Source organism: Eleutherodactylus coqui, chromosome 2 (assembly GCF_035609145.1).
Source record: "Eleutherodactylus coqui strain aEleCoq1 chromosome 2, aEleCoq1.hap1, whole genome shotgun sequence".
In the NCBI taxonomy this organism is placed as follows: domain Eukaryota; kingdom Metazoa; phylum Chordata; class Amphibia; order Anura; family Eleutherodactylidae; genus Eleutherodactylus; species Eleutherodactylus coqui.
Genome location: NC_089838.1, coordinates 117,502,273 through 117,517,617, shown reverse-complemented (window position 1 = coordinate 117,517,617; position 15,345 = coordinate 117,502,273). Strand labels below are relative to the sequence as shown.

The 15,345-nt window shown below is 43.9% G+C and overlaps 1 protein-coding gene across 2 annotated transcripts in view; it reads left to right on the top strand.

Annotated features, from left to right (window-relative positions):
* The window catches only part of LOC136611663 (putative tetratricopeptide repeat protein 41), a 57,773-nt gene extending 44,047 nt beyond the window's left edge, over positions 1 to 13,726 (top strand). The window contains exons 13-16 of one of the 2 annotated variants that reach the window (XM_066591430.1): positions 4,483 to 4,632; positions 7,734 to 7,867; positions 9,736 to 9,859; positions 13,048 to 13,726. In XM_066591430.1, coding sequence (XP_066447527.1) covers positions 4,483 to 4,632; positions 7,734 to 7,867; positions 9,736 to 9,859; positions 13,048 to 13,615 — 976 coding nt within the window. In that variant the 3' untranslated portion in view covers positions 13,616 to 13,726. Of the gene's footprint in view, positions 1 to 4,482; positions 4,633 to 7,733; positions 7,868 to 8,048; positions 8,085 to 9,735; positions 9,860 to 13,047 lie in introns of those variants that run through there. The other variant, XM_066591431.1, reaches the window with a different exon arrangement.
* The last annotated feature ends 1,619 nt before the right edge of the window (positions 13,727 to 15,345 follow it).

Genomic DNA, 15,345 nt, shown 5'->3' with positions numbered 1-15,345 from the left:
AAAAGTAATACTTAAAGGGGTTGTCTCGCGCCGAAACAGGGTTTTTTTTTTCCCATTCGGCGCAGGACAACCCCAAAGGATGTGTTAAAAAAAAAAAAATTTATTACTTACCCGAATCCCCGCTCTGCGACGTCTTCCTTCTTCCTTCTTCTTCCTTCACCAAGATGGCCGCTGGGATCTTCACCCACGATGCACCGTGGGTCTTCTCCCATGGTGCACTGTGGGCTCTGTGCGGTCCATTGCCGATTCCAGCCTCCTGATTGGCTGGAATCGGCACACGTGACGGGGCGGAGCTACAATGACCAGCTCTCCGGCACAAGCGGCCCCATTCACCAGGAAGAAGACCGCACAGCGCAAGCGCGTCTAAAAAAGCAAGAAGACATCAGAATTAGACGGATCCATGGCGACGGGGACGCTAGCAACGGAGCAGGTAAGTGAATAACTTCTGTATGGCTCATATTTAATGCACGATGTACATTACAAAGTGCATTAATATGGCCATACAGAAGTGTATAACCCCACTTGCTGCCGCGAGACAACCCCTTTAAGGACTTTAAACTTTGTAACATGCTTGTAGTTTTCTATCGCCTTTGTATTATATACTACTGTGTTTCCTCAAAAATAAGATCTACCTCTAAAGTAAGCCCCGGCTACACTAGCAGGCGCTGCCCGGGTCCCTCCTGCTGGTCTCCGCAGTTACGGCAGGTTTCCTTGCAATTCTCAGCACCGACAGAAGATCGCTTGCTGGTAACGGCTGTGATTGGTTCATCGTGCGCCGCAGTGATTGGCTGAGCCACGGTGTTTACTTGCTGGAGGCGAGTTTAAAAAAAAAACATTACCAGCAAGTTATCTTTTGTAGCTGTTAAGAACTGCAAGGAAGCCTTCTGGAACTGCGGAGACCAGCGGAGGCACCGGATGGCGCCTGCTACTTAAATGACATTTTCTGAAAATACGACCTAGTGCCTCTTTTGGGGCAAAAATTAATATGACAGGTTCTTAGTTTTGGGGAAACACAGGTACTACCATTTTGAATGGGGAATAGTGAAGTGTGATATTAACTGGACCTTGTGTTTTAGTAAATTATAAGGAAATACGTATTGTTGGAAATACTGATCTATTTAGAATTCCTAAATGCTAGATGACGTCAATAAAAGTCATATAAAATATTTAGGGACCTTCCACACAACCCAGAATTAGTCCGCAGGACGCACTCAAATCCGCAGCTGCAGAATTCTACAACTAACAGTGCATTCAGACGATCGTATATCGGCTGGGTTTTCACGCCCAGCCGATATACGGCGTCCCTCTCTGCAGAGGAAGAAAGCTGGAAGAGCCGGGAGCAATGCTCTGAGCTCCCGCCTCCTCTCCACCCCCTCTCTGCCCCTCGCCACTATTTGCAATGGGAGAGGCCGGAACGGGGCTGGAGCTACGTCCGGGAACTTAGGGCATTTTCATGTGGGATTGCAGGCAGGTTTCAAGCCATTTTCAATTCTGCATCTAAATCCACAGGAAGCCAGCGGATTTTGGTGCAGAATTAACTTTTGCTTGTGGTGAGTCCTATGGGCTAATTCCAGCCCTTATAAAGGTACTAGAGATGAGCGAGCGTACTCGGAAAAGCACTACTCGCTCGAGTAATTTGCTTTATCCGAGTATCGCTGTGCTCGGGTCTGAAGATTCGGGTGCCGGCACGGAGCGGGGAGCTGCAGGGGAGAGCGGGGAGGAACGGAGGGGAGATCTTTCTCTCCCTCTCTCCCGCCCGCTCTCCCCTGCGACTCACCTGTCAGCCGCAGCGGCACCCGAATCTTCAGACCCGAGCACAGCGATACTCGGATAAAGCTCATTACTCGAGCGAGTAGTGCTTTTCCGAGTACGCTCGCTCATCTCTAAAAGGCACCCTTAAAAAAACATGTTCCGGCTGGATTGTAATTATGGGCAAAGGTTATATGAGGGGGAAACAACTAATAAAATAGATCCATGGTTGGGTGTAAATGTAGCGTGCCCAGGCACATGGTATGGTTGTGTTCAGCAATGTATCAGAAATATTAACTGTATTGCTTCTTAAAGCAACCCTCTGGGCCTGGATAAACAAGAATTGCCGTACCGGCTTCTCTAACTAACTCATGCACACAGTGTACAGTATCAGTATGCTTTGGTAGTCTAAACCCCCTTTAACACATGACCACTGGCAGCACTAAAGCACCAACAGCTATCCAGCTATAATTACTCCTATGCTTTGACACATTGAATGAAGACAGAGTTGCCATTGATCTTTTTTATCTCATCCGCCCCCATTCACAGTAAACAGGCAGTCATTGATAGATGAATGACTGCGTGTTTACACAGGTATATGCAGCAGCAGACCAACAATGATTTTAGGGTCTGCATGAGGGATCTAAACGTTCTTTCACTGAACGTGTTTACTGTGTAAAGCCCATTTAAATGCAAAGATGATGGCTCAAAATTTGTTCAAAAGATAGGGAGAATGACTGTTTGAGCAATAATTTTGCATAAGCTGATAATGGGCACTAATGCATGTAAATGACCCTCCCTGAGCTGTATGCAGATAACAACAGGTGGTCTGTAGAGATGAGCGAGCGTACTCGGAAAAGCACTACTCGCTCGAGTAATGTGCTTTATCCGAGTATCGCTGTGCTCGTCCCTGAAGATTCGGGTGCCGCTGCGGCTGACAGGTGAGTCGCAGCAGAGAGCGGGGGGGGAGCAGGCGGGAGAGAGGGAGAGAAAGATCTCCTCTCCGTTCCTCCCCGCTCTCCCCTGCAGCTCCCCGCTCCGTGCCGGCACCCGAATCTTCAGACCCGAGCACAGCGATACTCTGATAAAGCAAATTACTCGAGCGAGTAGTGCTTTTCCGAGTACGCTCGCTCATCTCTAGTGGTCTGTTATCTGCATACAGTGTCTTTGTTCTGCCGCGGGACTCCAGCTGAATACAATGTTATCAGCACTTCCATAGAGAATCACAGCGTGCGGTCCCTGCTATCAGCTGGCTGGCCGAATGATGGATTTTAAACTCAACATAAAATCATCGTTCGTCCAAAAGCAAATGATTGTAGCATTTACATGCAACGATTGTCGCTTAAAATACATTGTTTGAGTGAATTCGGATTGATTATCGTCCCGTGTAAATGGGGCTTAAAAGGGCCATCAGATACTACATGCTGTGACTTGCCAGCACTACTCATGTGGACAGCACTGGTTAATCAACCCAGGGGTAGTGTCATAGACTAATGATGCATACTAATACACTGTCTACATCAGGGAGCTAGGGGAGCTGTTGCGGCCGTCTATGTTTGTCCAGGCCCGGAGGGTCACTCTAAGATTATTACTTGTTTTATCTCCGCCCCTGTCCTGCCCCTGCCATTGGCGAGGCGTAGAGAGGGGGCGGGAGCTCATTGCACTGCTCCTGGCCCGCCTCCTCCCCCTGCAGAAAGGGACACTGTATATCGGTCGGGCGTGAAAACCCTGCTGATATACGGACGTGTGAATAAGCCCTAAGAGTGTTTTCACAAATAGAAGTGTTAATACTTTATTTCTGTCAATTGACAAAATGCAAAGTGAATTAACAAAACGGTCTGTCTAAGATTTCACGAAGAGACAAAAGGATTGGAGTAAGCTACATCCATAGGGAGTCTGTGGTTAGTTCTCCAAGATCTTTGGGACAACCTTCCTGCCAAGCTCCTTTAAAGACTGTGTGCAGGTGTGCCTAGAAGAATTGAGGCTGCTATAAGGGTCAGACCAAAAATGGATGTGAATTACATTTCTCTTTTGTTCATTCACTTTGTATTTTGTTAATTGGCAAAAATAAACTATTAACACTTCTATTTTTGAAAGCATTCTTACCTTGCAGCATTTTACCCACCCCTGCCTAAAACATTTGCAACGTTACTGTAGAAGCCAATTATGTCCCTTTTTTATGTTACAATTCGCCTTTGAAAATTTAACGGGGGTTTCTGAGAAAGAAAAATAAAATGTAATGGGCAGTGAATGGACTAAAATAAAAAATAAGTAGTAATCACTCATTAACCCCTTCAGTCCTGTACAACCCCCCTCACCCTTTCCCTGTTGCTCCAGGGCCAAAGCGCATGATATTCACTGGTCACATGACTGTTGCATCTAAACCATAGCTTCAGCAATCACATGATCAATGAATGGCAGATCACCAATGCAGGAGCTTCCAGCACCAGACTGATGGTGACAAGGGTGCCCGCACTTGACCGGGGGCATGTGTACTGTTCATTTTATTTTATTTTTTTACACTGCTCCTTGCACATACATTTTTGGGGCTTGGAAAAACCCCTTTAAAGTTGTAACCTAAAGAGACTATAGGACATCAGACCGCAGCAGTTTGGGTTTTAGAACACCTGTACACCAAGAATTTAAGTCGGAATCTCCAGATCACATTGTTTATTGTCTTGCATGTTATACAGCGATGACCTGTTTTTTAACATCCATTCATTTTTTTCTCAGTTTTTTCCTTGGTGACATCTCTGAATCAGTAAAATATCTTAGTGAGTGTTTGGATATCAGATGCAAGCTGCACGGCAAGAATCACATCCTGTGTGGAGAAGTCCAGGAGTACATGGCAGACATACAAATGCATCCAGGAGCCAGAAACTAGTAAGGAAGTTTAATGCTGTATGCAGCACTATTGGTAGGAAAAACACTTTTAGGTCCTGCTCACTTCCGCATCCATTAGGAGCTTCCATAGAAAATTCCGTGTGCTGCATTGCCACACCATTTTTCTTGTCCAGCTGAAGGGGCACCTCAGTGGAAACTGACAGATGTCATTATAAGTCGTGGCAGTCTGACAGGTGCCGCTACATATGGAAACAGAACCTTACAAGAACCAGAATGTTAACTACAAACTACATGTGTTGTTACCCCTTTTACACTTAGGCCTTTTGGAGCATTCAGCTGCACAGAAAGCTATTTTGTTGCTGCTCCCATGTTAACCCTTTCCAATCCAGTGTTGGACCTCGTGAATTACCAGCGTCAGCCACTGCACAAGGGTTGGAGCCATTTGCTTCCACTCTGTCACTCTGGTGACAGCCGACACCCGAATAGTCGACCCCAGCCAATCAACTGTTCATGGCCTATCCTGGGGATAGGTCTGCAATAAAAAATGTCCTGAAAAAACTCTTTAAAGGTTTGCTATTGCTCCAGAAAACATTGTTAGCCCCAACCCCGTCCCGCCTCCTTTCATTGCAAATAGTGCAGAGGGGCGGAGAGGAGGCAGAGAGGGGGGCGGGAGCTCAGTTCCTGCTCCTGGCTCTTCCATCCTCCCCCCCCCCTGCAGATGAGGACGACGTATATCGGCTCGGCGTGAAAACCGAGCCGATATACGTTGGTGTGAATGCAGCCTTACTATGTGTTTTTAGACCCTTGCAGTGAATTTTTCAGAATTGTGCAAAAAAGTGGCATGGTCTAAATTGCTAAAATTTTGCCATAATTTGGCACAATTTTTGGTGCACAGTTCTTGTCATAACCGAGCCAATTAATAGGTGGTCTAAACTTAGCTTAGACAGTCTTAAAATTCTACAGATTTATCATTTAGCAAAACTAATGTGATAGGCCCCATCGCACGGCGCTTTTTACCACGATTGGCCCGGCGCTTTCAGCACTGCACTCATCGCAGTACAATGCTCCCATTGTTTTGAATGGGAGATTCTCAGATAGCCGCTTGATCGCGACACTTTTTAGAACCGCGATTTTTGAGTGGTGCATCTTCTATTTTTGGGTGTTCAGCGCTATATGCTGGCGTCGGCCACAGCGTCAATACGGCCCAAACCACGATTTAAATTGCGGCGCTTTCAGCAACACATGTGTGATGGGGGCTATAGACTATACAGTCTTAAAATACACCAGATTTACGTTTGCACTGTCTAACGTTTACAACAGTATTAGTAAAAAAGTCCCAATGTGTATTAAATAAAGCCTAATGTACCGCAAATGAGTAATCTCTGCCACTTATTTCCAGGCTCTGCCAGGAATTACATGGCCCCAGGCATGAGCATGTTGCAATGCTACTGTGATTGTAAGCTCTGATAAACCAGCAGGAACACAGAAAATGTTCTATTTCTAGGCTAGACATGTTGAATAATGTAAAAATATTTTCCACACTCCACAGATTTTACAATAACAACGATATAACTTGTAAGAATGGTTTTGTCTATCATAATTATTATTTTTTTAACGTTCTAACAATAAAGTCATAAAAAGAACATGGACATACACTGAATGGCCACTTTATTAGAGACCTTCCCTTTCATGATTGTATGGGGATTAGACACGTGACCCCAGAGTGCAGTATAAAATCAAGTGCGCACGTTTCCAGGGATTGGTTCCCATGTGAATACACACTAGAATGGGAAAATTGAGTGATGTGAGTAACTTTGACCGGGGGGCCAAGATTTCAAAAGCTGCCAACCTTGGAAGATTTCTTATGAAATGTGTCTAGAGTATAGCGGGAGTGGTGTGATCGAGGAAAAACCTTCAGTGAAAAGGGGTCCTGTGGTTATAGACAACTTGTTGAAGAAGGAGGTCAGTGGGGAATGCCAAGAATCGTTCTGTTGTACAGGCGGTGCACAGTCAAGGAAGTTAAATCCGAGGCTGGTGCTTCAGCTAACACATCCAGATGCACAACGTGTTGTTCCTTAGCACAGATAGGCTATAACAGCAGACGACCAGTTTTAGTGCTGTTACTGTCTAAGAGAAAGACGAGACTCATGTGGTAAATAAGCGAACAAGAATTAGATCACTGAGCAGTGGGAAAATGTCGTCTGGTTAGATTTCTGTTCCACTGTGCTGATAGGAAGGTCAAATTTGGCGCAAGCAGGATGAATCAATGAGTCCTTCCTGTCAGAACATGTCAGTATCTTCATCCAATTTGTGGGAAATGCAAGCTTCCGATCCACATGAGCCAATATTCCTGCAGAATGATTTTAACACCTAGTGGAATCTATGTTATGGGAATTGCTGCAATTAAGCAATTCAAAGGAGGTCCAATACACTACTATATGGGTACCTCTAATAAAGTGTCTATTCAGTGTGTAGTATAGAAATCCAAGGAAATTGGCATTAGACAACATTTTACCAGATTGTTATCACATTTTTTTGGATCTGTAACTGCTAGCTCTAAAACGGCACAAATTGGAAAATTCTGTTCCCGAAGGAGAGGTCAACATCCTCCATCTACTACGTCATACTCCAGAAAAGCGCCCTGCGTTCTTTTCTCAAGGGGGTATTCCATCAAGGAATAGCTGCTAAACCAGCACCGTTCCCCTTTATCCTCAGGACGAGCAAGTCCCTCAGCAATCAGATAGCAATTGCCTATTTCAGTGAAATGCCATAACTTTCTTTATACAGATACCCATATAAGCAGCGCAGGGACTTTTGTGAGTACTGGTTGTTATTGCCACCTGGCAGGCTCACCAGGTGGAAAAGGGACGCCATGGTGGGAGAGCAGGAAAACGTACACCATCATGATTGACCATAAATTCAGGGAGACAGAATGCCCTGAGCAGCATTGGAGATGAGCTGCTTTCATAGACGAGAACGCTAGATAGGGCTATAATAGCTGCTATCACCTATGAAGTATCTAAATATATACTTACTGATCATTTTTTAGGGAAAATACCAACAGTATGGTGCGGCAAATTAATGAATTCAATGGGCTGCTTCAGTTTATATCTTTATCGTTTCATTTCCTATATTTTCAGCTCCCATAGCCAACGCACCATTAAAAACTACAGGAATGTTATAAGAATCAAAGAAGAGACTGCAAAGTGTTCTGCGTCCCCGGAGAGGAGGCAGTACCTGAGGTTAAGTCTCAGCAACACGTTACTCAAATCAGGTGAGATTTGATTTAGTGTTAATGCTGTATATTGCTGCATGATGAGGCTTTACTTACCTTCTATGGGAAAGAGTGGAAAACAAAAAAAAAACAACAAAACTTGTTCCTTAAGGTCACTTTTCTAGAACCCAATGTTCCAAGAAATGTTAGACTGATTTTATGTTGGAATTCTTGTCTGCAGGACATGCATCTTAAGAAAGGCCTGCACAGTACATGTGGTGATGGATTTGGTTAATCATTTCTGAAGAATGCTACTGGAGTTATACTTCTGAAACAACTACCTGTTTAATATAACTGACATATAAACGACCTTTATATCAGCCGAAGGGAAAAAAAAGAGTAATAGAGATTTGCGTCTGATATTGACTCTAATGAGACACGAGGCATTGCTATGTGCAACCTCGTTGAGATCACCACCCATAACTTTAGAGATAACCATCTAGTAACTCGTTGGACATCTGTTGGCCTTCAGACCCACAGCAGTTTGTCATGGCATAGATTCCACTCAGAGTTGAAATCGTTCTGCAGGAATATTGGCCCATGTGGACAGGAAGCTTCATGCAGTTGGTGGAAATTAGACGGCGGTATTGACCTTCTCTAATGGAAAGGGTTCATCGATTCATGCTGATTGTATCAAATTCTAACCCTGCCATCAGCACGGTGCAACAGAAATCTGGATTCATCTGACCAACCAAAAATTTTCCACTGCTCAGTGATCCAATATTTGTATTCTTTCCCTACTAGAGTCTTCCTTTTTTTTTTTTCCTCCTAGGCATTAATGGCACTCAATCTGCTCAGCTGCTCTTATAGCCCATCCATGCTATGGAATAATGAGTTGTGCATGCAAACACGTTAGTTAGCTATTTTTCCGTCAACATAATTGTCATTTTTGGCGGGACGTCCCGTAATTTCTGTTGGTCCCATTCTGGAGTACATATGACTTATTGATCGTTTTCTATTAATTTTTTTTCTTGGAGAACTTCACCATGTGGGATAAATAATGCTTAACTTTGATAAAACGGACTTTTACTGACGCAGCAATACCAAATATGTTCTTTTTATTTTGAGAGTTTTTTTAATTATAAATATGGAGATATGTTTTTTTAACTTTTATTATTTTTATAATAATTAACAAAACTGTTTTAAACTGATTTTCACGTTTTTTTAGTCCACGTAGGAGATATGAACTTGCGATGGTTTGATCTCTCCTGCAGTATGATGTAATACCATGGTATTAGATAATACCGCAATCTGACAGGCAATCAGATGGCTCGTCAGGCAATCTGCAATGAGGGCTTTTAGAAGACCCCTGCTTCCACGGTGACTGAACACCCCACTATCTCATCACAGGGAGGCCGTTCTGGACCCCCAAACAACGATTGGGACATTTAAATGCCGCAGTTAGAATTGATAGTGGCATATAAAAGGTTAACAGCCAAGATCAGCGTAAGCGCTAATTGCAGCAGTTGCAGGCAGATGTCAGCTTTGAGAAACAGCCGGCACCCGCATTGCAGGGGGCGGGATCGGCCCCAGATCCCATCCATACAAACTCTACAAGCCAAGGCTGTAATTGTACGTCCTGTGTCGTTACGGGTTTCATAACTTATATTGAACTTTACATAGTAAGAACATGATGATGATATAATACCATTGTTAGTTAAATTACACACATGTCAAAAATAAATATAAAATGTCTTAAAAAAAGAGTTCTCTGCTTTGGACAATTCTTGCTTGCTAGAAATGTTTTTGAAAATAAGCAGAAAACTAAATGCCCCCCTGCTGGGACCCCTTTAACTTGGTGATATCAAAGTTTTCTGGCAAAATAAACCAGCTTTCTGATTTCTTTTTTTTTTAATGAATTTCAATAGGAAAGCTACTTTCATATGGTAATTTAGGAGACCGGAAGGAGTCTGTTGAGATGCTTCAGAAATCCCTGGACCTCAGAACCAGCATTGTTGGCACAGATCATCCTTTGGCTTATGAAGTTCAGCTGTGAGTTGCATCTTGTGCTTCTCTAAAGGAGCCCATACACTTTGTGGATGATCCACTGTAGCTGCAAGTGGATCACCAGAATTGCCTGCTGGCATCTGGACTTGCTGTTTTTTCAGTTGTCAAGTTTAGGTGTCTCCTGGCATTCAGCAGTCAGTCGCACGCTGTTATAGTGGATCATCCGCAGAATGGACTGATACCCTTAATCAGTCCTTAGTAAATTAAATATATGATTTATGTAAATAGAGGATACTCAAAGCTGCTGTAACCGCAAATGTTACATTTAGGATGTACAAACCAATTGGTTTCCATGTGTTCGTATCGGTATATCATTCGTATCATGAATTAAGTCTTACCATCCTGAAATAATCTAATTTGGGACAACTCTAAAAAAATTACAAAAGACTAAAATGAAGAAAAATTGAATACACGCCTATCCTGGTGGCCACCCGTCCAGTGCTGCAGCCCTTGTGCTCACCTTATGGGACCTGGACATTGTGCACAAGGCTGCTCAGCCACTTACAGGCTTCAGCACCCATGGTAGAATCACCGCTGAAGCCTGTGAGTGGTGAATTTGTCTTCATTTTAACGATTTCTATTTTTTTATGTCCTAGAAATCCCATTTAATTAAAAAGCTGAAATATCAAGTTTTAGTGTAAGTAAAAGATAATCTATTATTATGAAAATATAGTCCAACCTACTGGCAGAATATTGTAGAGCAGGTGAAGCTAAGCAGATTGATATATAGTTACCTGTAAAATATGTTTATTGATTGAAATCGGATGAAACTGAAAGGGAGGAGACACAGATTAGATATTAGGCAACACTTTCTGACAGTGAGGGTGATCAGTGAGTGGAACAGGTTACCACGGGAGGTGGTGAGTTCTCCTCCAATGGAATCTTCAAACAAAGGCTGGACAAACATCTGTCTGGGATGATTTAGTGTATCCTGCACTGAGCAGGGGGTTGGAGCAGATGACCCTGGAGGTCCCTTCCAGCTCTACCAGTCTATGAATCCAGTAGGTTATGCCACACAAAGATTGGCAGCCTTCCCTATATGACTGGGCATTCACAGATAGCTGGCAATCAGTACTAAAACCACTCAGTGGACTCCTAAGCCCAGAATGAGCAGGGACTTCAATCAATAGGTTACAAGTTATACTGAAACATTTGCCACAAAACTATATATATATGCTCAGCTCTTCCTGCTCTATAACATGCTGCTGGTGCTCAATGTGGCAGGTTCCCTTTAATGTTGCATACTATGGCCTGTGTTATAAAAACTAGGGATAGTGGAACATTTTCTCATAGAGACCAAATTCCAGCTCTCATTATCCCTGTGAAGGCTAGATAATAAAATATGTTCTGATTGGTTGCTATTTGCTCTTTTCCGTTACACTTATCTATATAAGAGACCATTTAGATATTAATTTAAAACATAATGCTTAACATTTAATGCATGACTGAGTCAGTGATGCCTGGAGCAACGTACTGTATGCTAACAGATGGTGGAACGGAGATCAGCAGGTATACAGATTGCAGACCGCTGTAACTTTAGGTTTAGAAAATAGCAAATCTTTTCTGGAAAACTTCGTTCTGCCTTTTTTCTGACTTCTAGATATTCCTATGTATTTGTCTCCTGTCTTGGCACCTCATTGTACGTCTGACTGCAGCCCAGTGTCTGGGGTACTATGGGGTGCATTCAATGAGAATAAGTTCATACATAACCTACTTGCTGAATTTTTATGTGACTGTAGTAGTCAGGTGCTATTAGCATCATAGGTTATGGGCTCATAGAACAGGGGCTGCTGAGTCCCGGGGTGTGTTTTTTAAACTCGCCTGCCTCCCCATTCCCACATTGTCCACTAGGGAAGTCAGCACTTGGTGCATGCATTGGATCTATCTCTTCATTTAGTGCAAATGGGAAGATGGAACAATAACTTTGCAGCACCACCTATTGGAAGGCAACATTTCTGCAAGTCAATGTCAGACTTTTTAAACAAGCCTTATAACAATGACTGGAAATTGTGAGCCAAAGCCAGAATAACCATGCACAGACAGCTGTTTGTGGGTGATTGCTCCACATCAGTGTGCAGTAGGTTTCAGGCTTGGCTAGTGAGAGACCACTGACTAGTGCACACTGACAAGGGGCAATCACCCTGGAACAGCTGTCTGTAAATGTTTATTCTGGCGTTGACTCACAATTCCCAGTCATTGTTATAAGGCTTGTTTAAAACATCTGACATTGACTTGAAGAAATGTTGCCTTCCAATAGGTGGCGCTGCAGAGGTATTGTTCCATCTTACTGTTTGCATATTTCCCAGAGGAGCATGCATTGCCTTATAAGTCTCCTAACACACCTTCTTGGTGATCTCCTTAAGGAAAAACGATAGCCTTTTTGACCTTCATTTAGTGCATGCACACACCAAATGAAGAGACGAGTCCGATGCACGCACCGAGCAACCGCTGTCCTATGAGTCCATTAACTTAGTTTATGGTGCTCATAAGACCTGACAGGTTCCCTTTAAAATTCAATATTCAGATATTACATGTAAGTGAATAGAAAAATGTACATTTGCATTTTTTAATCATTTTCCAACATTGAATATAAATGGAAAAACTTGCACTGCATATATAATATCCACATGCGCTAATCACTGTCATATAAGTGTCGGTCTGACAGCTTTTATACCTACTGATCCCAAGAACCAGTGGATGTGAGTCATAACTTTAATTGCAGTGGCAATTGTCACTCCGCACTGAAAACCCTCCATCTGTCCTCGTCTTCTAGCCAATTATTTCATGAAGTAGAATAAGGTTTGCCCTACTCATTCATTACCATGATTTGTGCAATTGTTATAATACCTGTCCAAGCGGATTTTCCGTAATTGGATAATTATACAAGATCAAATAATAATTAATGAAAACAATCGTTAGTAATTGATGAAGTATTATGATCAGAGACATAACTTGAAGCTTCTGGGCCCTGATGCAAAACCTGTAACGGGGCCCCCAACTATAATGCTTTACTCATAGTACTGGGCTCCCTATATGGAGAAGAGAGGCCTTATGGGCCCCCTAAGGCTCCTGGGCCCGGGTGCAACCGCATCCCCTGCACCCTCTATAGTTACGCCCTTGATTATGATTCCCTTCACTTATAGGATTGTAATGCATTTTATCTTTTTGTCTAGTTGTCTAAAAGAATTAAACTGCAGACCCCACTGGGGCAACAACGTTCCTGCATTGTTGGGAGATGATAAACAGCCTCTAATTAGAAATGGAGTGACACAGAGGAAATCGTATAGTGCTCAACCAAGCAGACGCCATGTTACCCCTGAACACGGCAGAACGACCCCACAGCTGTTACATGCCTCCCGTGACAGTAGATCAGGTGACTCTTCATTAAGGTGTAACAGCAAACATCTCAAAAAGCGCAATCAAGAGGAAGAATTGTTACGTGAGCAAATCAACGGTTTAGAAGCAGCCTCTCTGTTTCCGCTACCAAAATCCTTTCGAAGGCCGGCGTCCGTAACCAGCTGCTTGACCCGCAGCCTGTGTTCTCGGCCGGAGAGTGTTTGTCAGACCGCCCTGTCCGGTCCCCGCAGCCATCTTCTCTCTTTAGTTTCACTTCATAGGTCATCAAAATCTGAAGACTGTAACTTAGTTCATAAGTCTGCTTGGTACCACGTTCCTGGACGTTATCCAACACCGCAAACCGCTTTTCCACCCAAGAGACATCAAATCCGTGAAGACCCCTAGCCACGCGGTGGGGTTTATCCGGTGTCACAGACTTTTCATTCATATGTTGAACACAATATTAGAGATATTTGATCTCTACAGAATTCCCTTTGGTTGATTAAAATATTACTTGGCTCCTTTTTGGCCTGAAACATTTCATTGTCTTCTGCTAATTACATTGCCCTCGGCTGTCTACAGTACATCATTACAGCCCACCTCAGAACAGGTTGTGGCTGCCAAATGTTATTTAATTGCTTTAAGGCATCTGAAGTGGGGAAAAAAGCTACTCTACAAAAAGTCTTCATTAAGAATATCTAACCGTTTTGTGTGCGCAGCTCCTATACAGGTAACTATGTGTCTGCATTGTAACAGAAAACCCTTATGCCCCGTTTAGACGGAATGATTGTGCAGAAAATCATTAAAATGATCAAAGCTGAACAATAATAATCGTTCAGTTTAAATACAGCCAACGACTGAACGATGAGCGAGAATTGGAAGAATGTGAAACACTGAATGGTAAATGCCCGAGCGTGGACAAGCTGGTGAGATCCTCAGCCCCTGGAAAAGGTCTATTAGGCTTCTTTCACACGAGCGCATATCAGCCGGCCTTTTTCACGGCTGGTCGATATGCGCTATGATCTGATGCATTGGATTCCAATGCATCAGATCACATGGCCGTATTCCTGAGACGTAAAAGTGCCCGGCAAGGCCAATATAGCGCCAGGGGGGTTTAGGTCGGGTCCAAAAGATAGTCCTGGAACTATCTTTTGGGCCGGAATACGTCTGCCGATGCATGGCCTCCTATGGGAGCCCATGGCAGCAGCCGTAGGTGGGAGGGAGGTTAGTAGCGTGGCTGCTAAACTCCCTCCATCTGCTCTCCTACCCAGAGGCGTAACTTGAAGCTTCTGGGCCCCCATGCAAAACCTGTAACAGGGCCCCCAACTATAATGCTTTATTCATAGTACTTGGCTCCCTATATGGAGAAGAGAGGCCTTATGGGCCCCCTAAGGCTCTTGGGCCCGGGTGCAACCGCACCCCTGCATCCTCTATAGTTATGCCCTTGCCCCTACCCCATGCAGGCTCACTATTCTTCTTCTCCCTGCTGCATCTCTGCAATGGGAGGGGACGGGGGCAAAGCTACACACCGGCCCGCCTCCAACAGGGGATGTGGGCAGAGCTAAGCTCCTTGTCCATAGCCATCAATAGGAAGAGGCGGGATGGGCCCACACTTAGCTCCGCCCCCTCCCATTGCAAAACCAAGCGGAGAGGAGAGGACAAGTGAGCCTGCGATGGGGAGGGAGGGGAAATTTGCGACAGCATGGTGAGCTCACTGCATATGCATCAGGCCAGATTTGTGCGCCCGTTCACAAGCTTCTACGCCACAGATGGAAGCGTACATTGGCCGGCCGTGAAGACGCCGGCCAATATGCGCTCGTGTGAAAGAAGCCTTAGTCTGATCCTGCAGATATACAGGGTCCGGCAGAAGTAACTCCTTTTTTTACATTTTTTAAAACTATTTTTAATAATGTTACTTCTGCTGGACCCTGTATGTAGTACATTTGATAATGTATCCTATTCCTATTCTCTATGGTCTAGCTGCATGCTCACTATTATAGAGGGTGCTGTTAGTGGATGAGTATAACATGTGGAGAATAGCACTATAGTGAATGTGTATGTATTCATTACAAACATGTCAGCTGTGAGCTGCTCAGTAGAGATGAGCGAACGTACTCGGTAAGGGCGATTTCGCA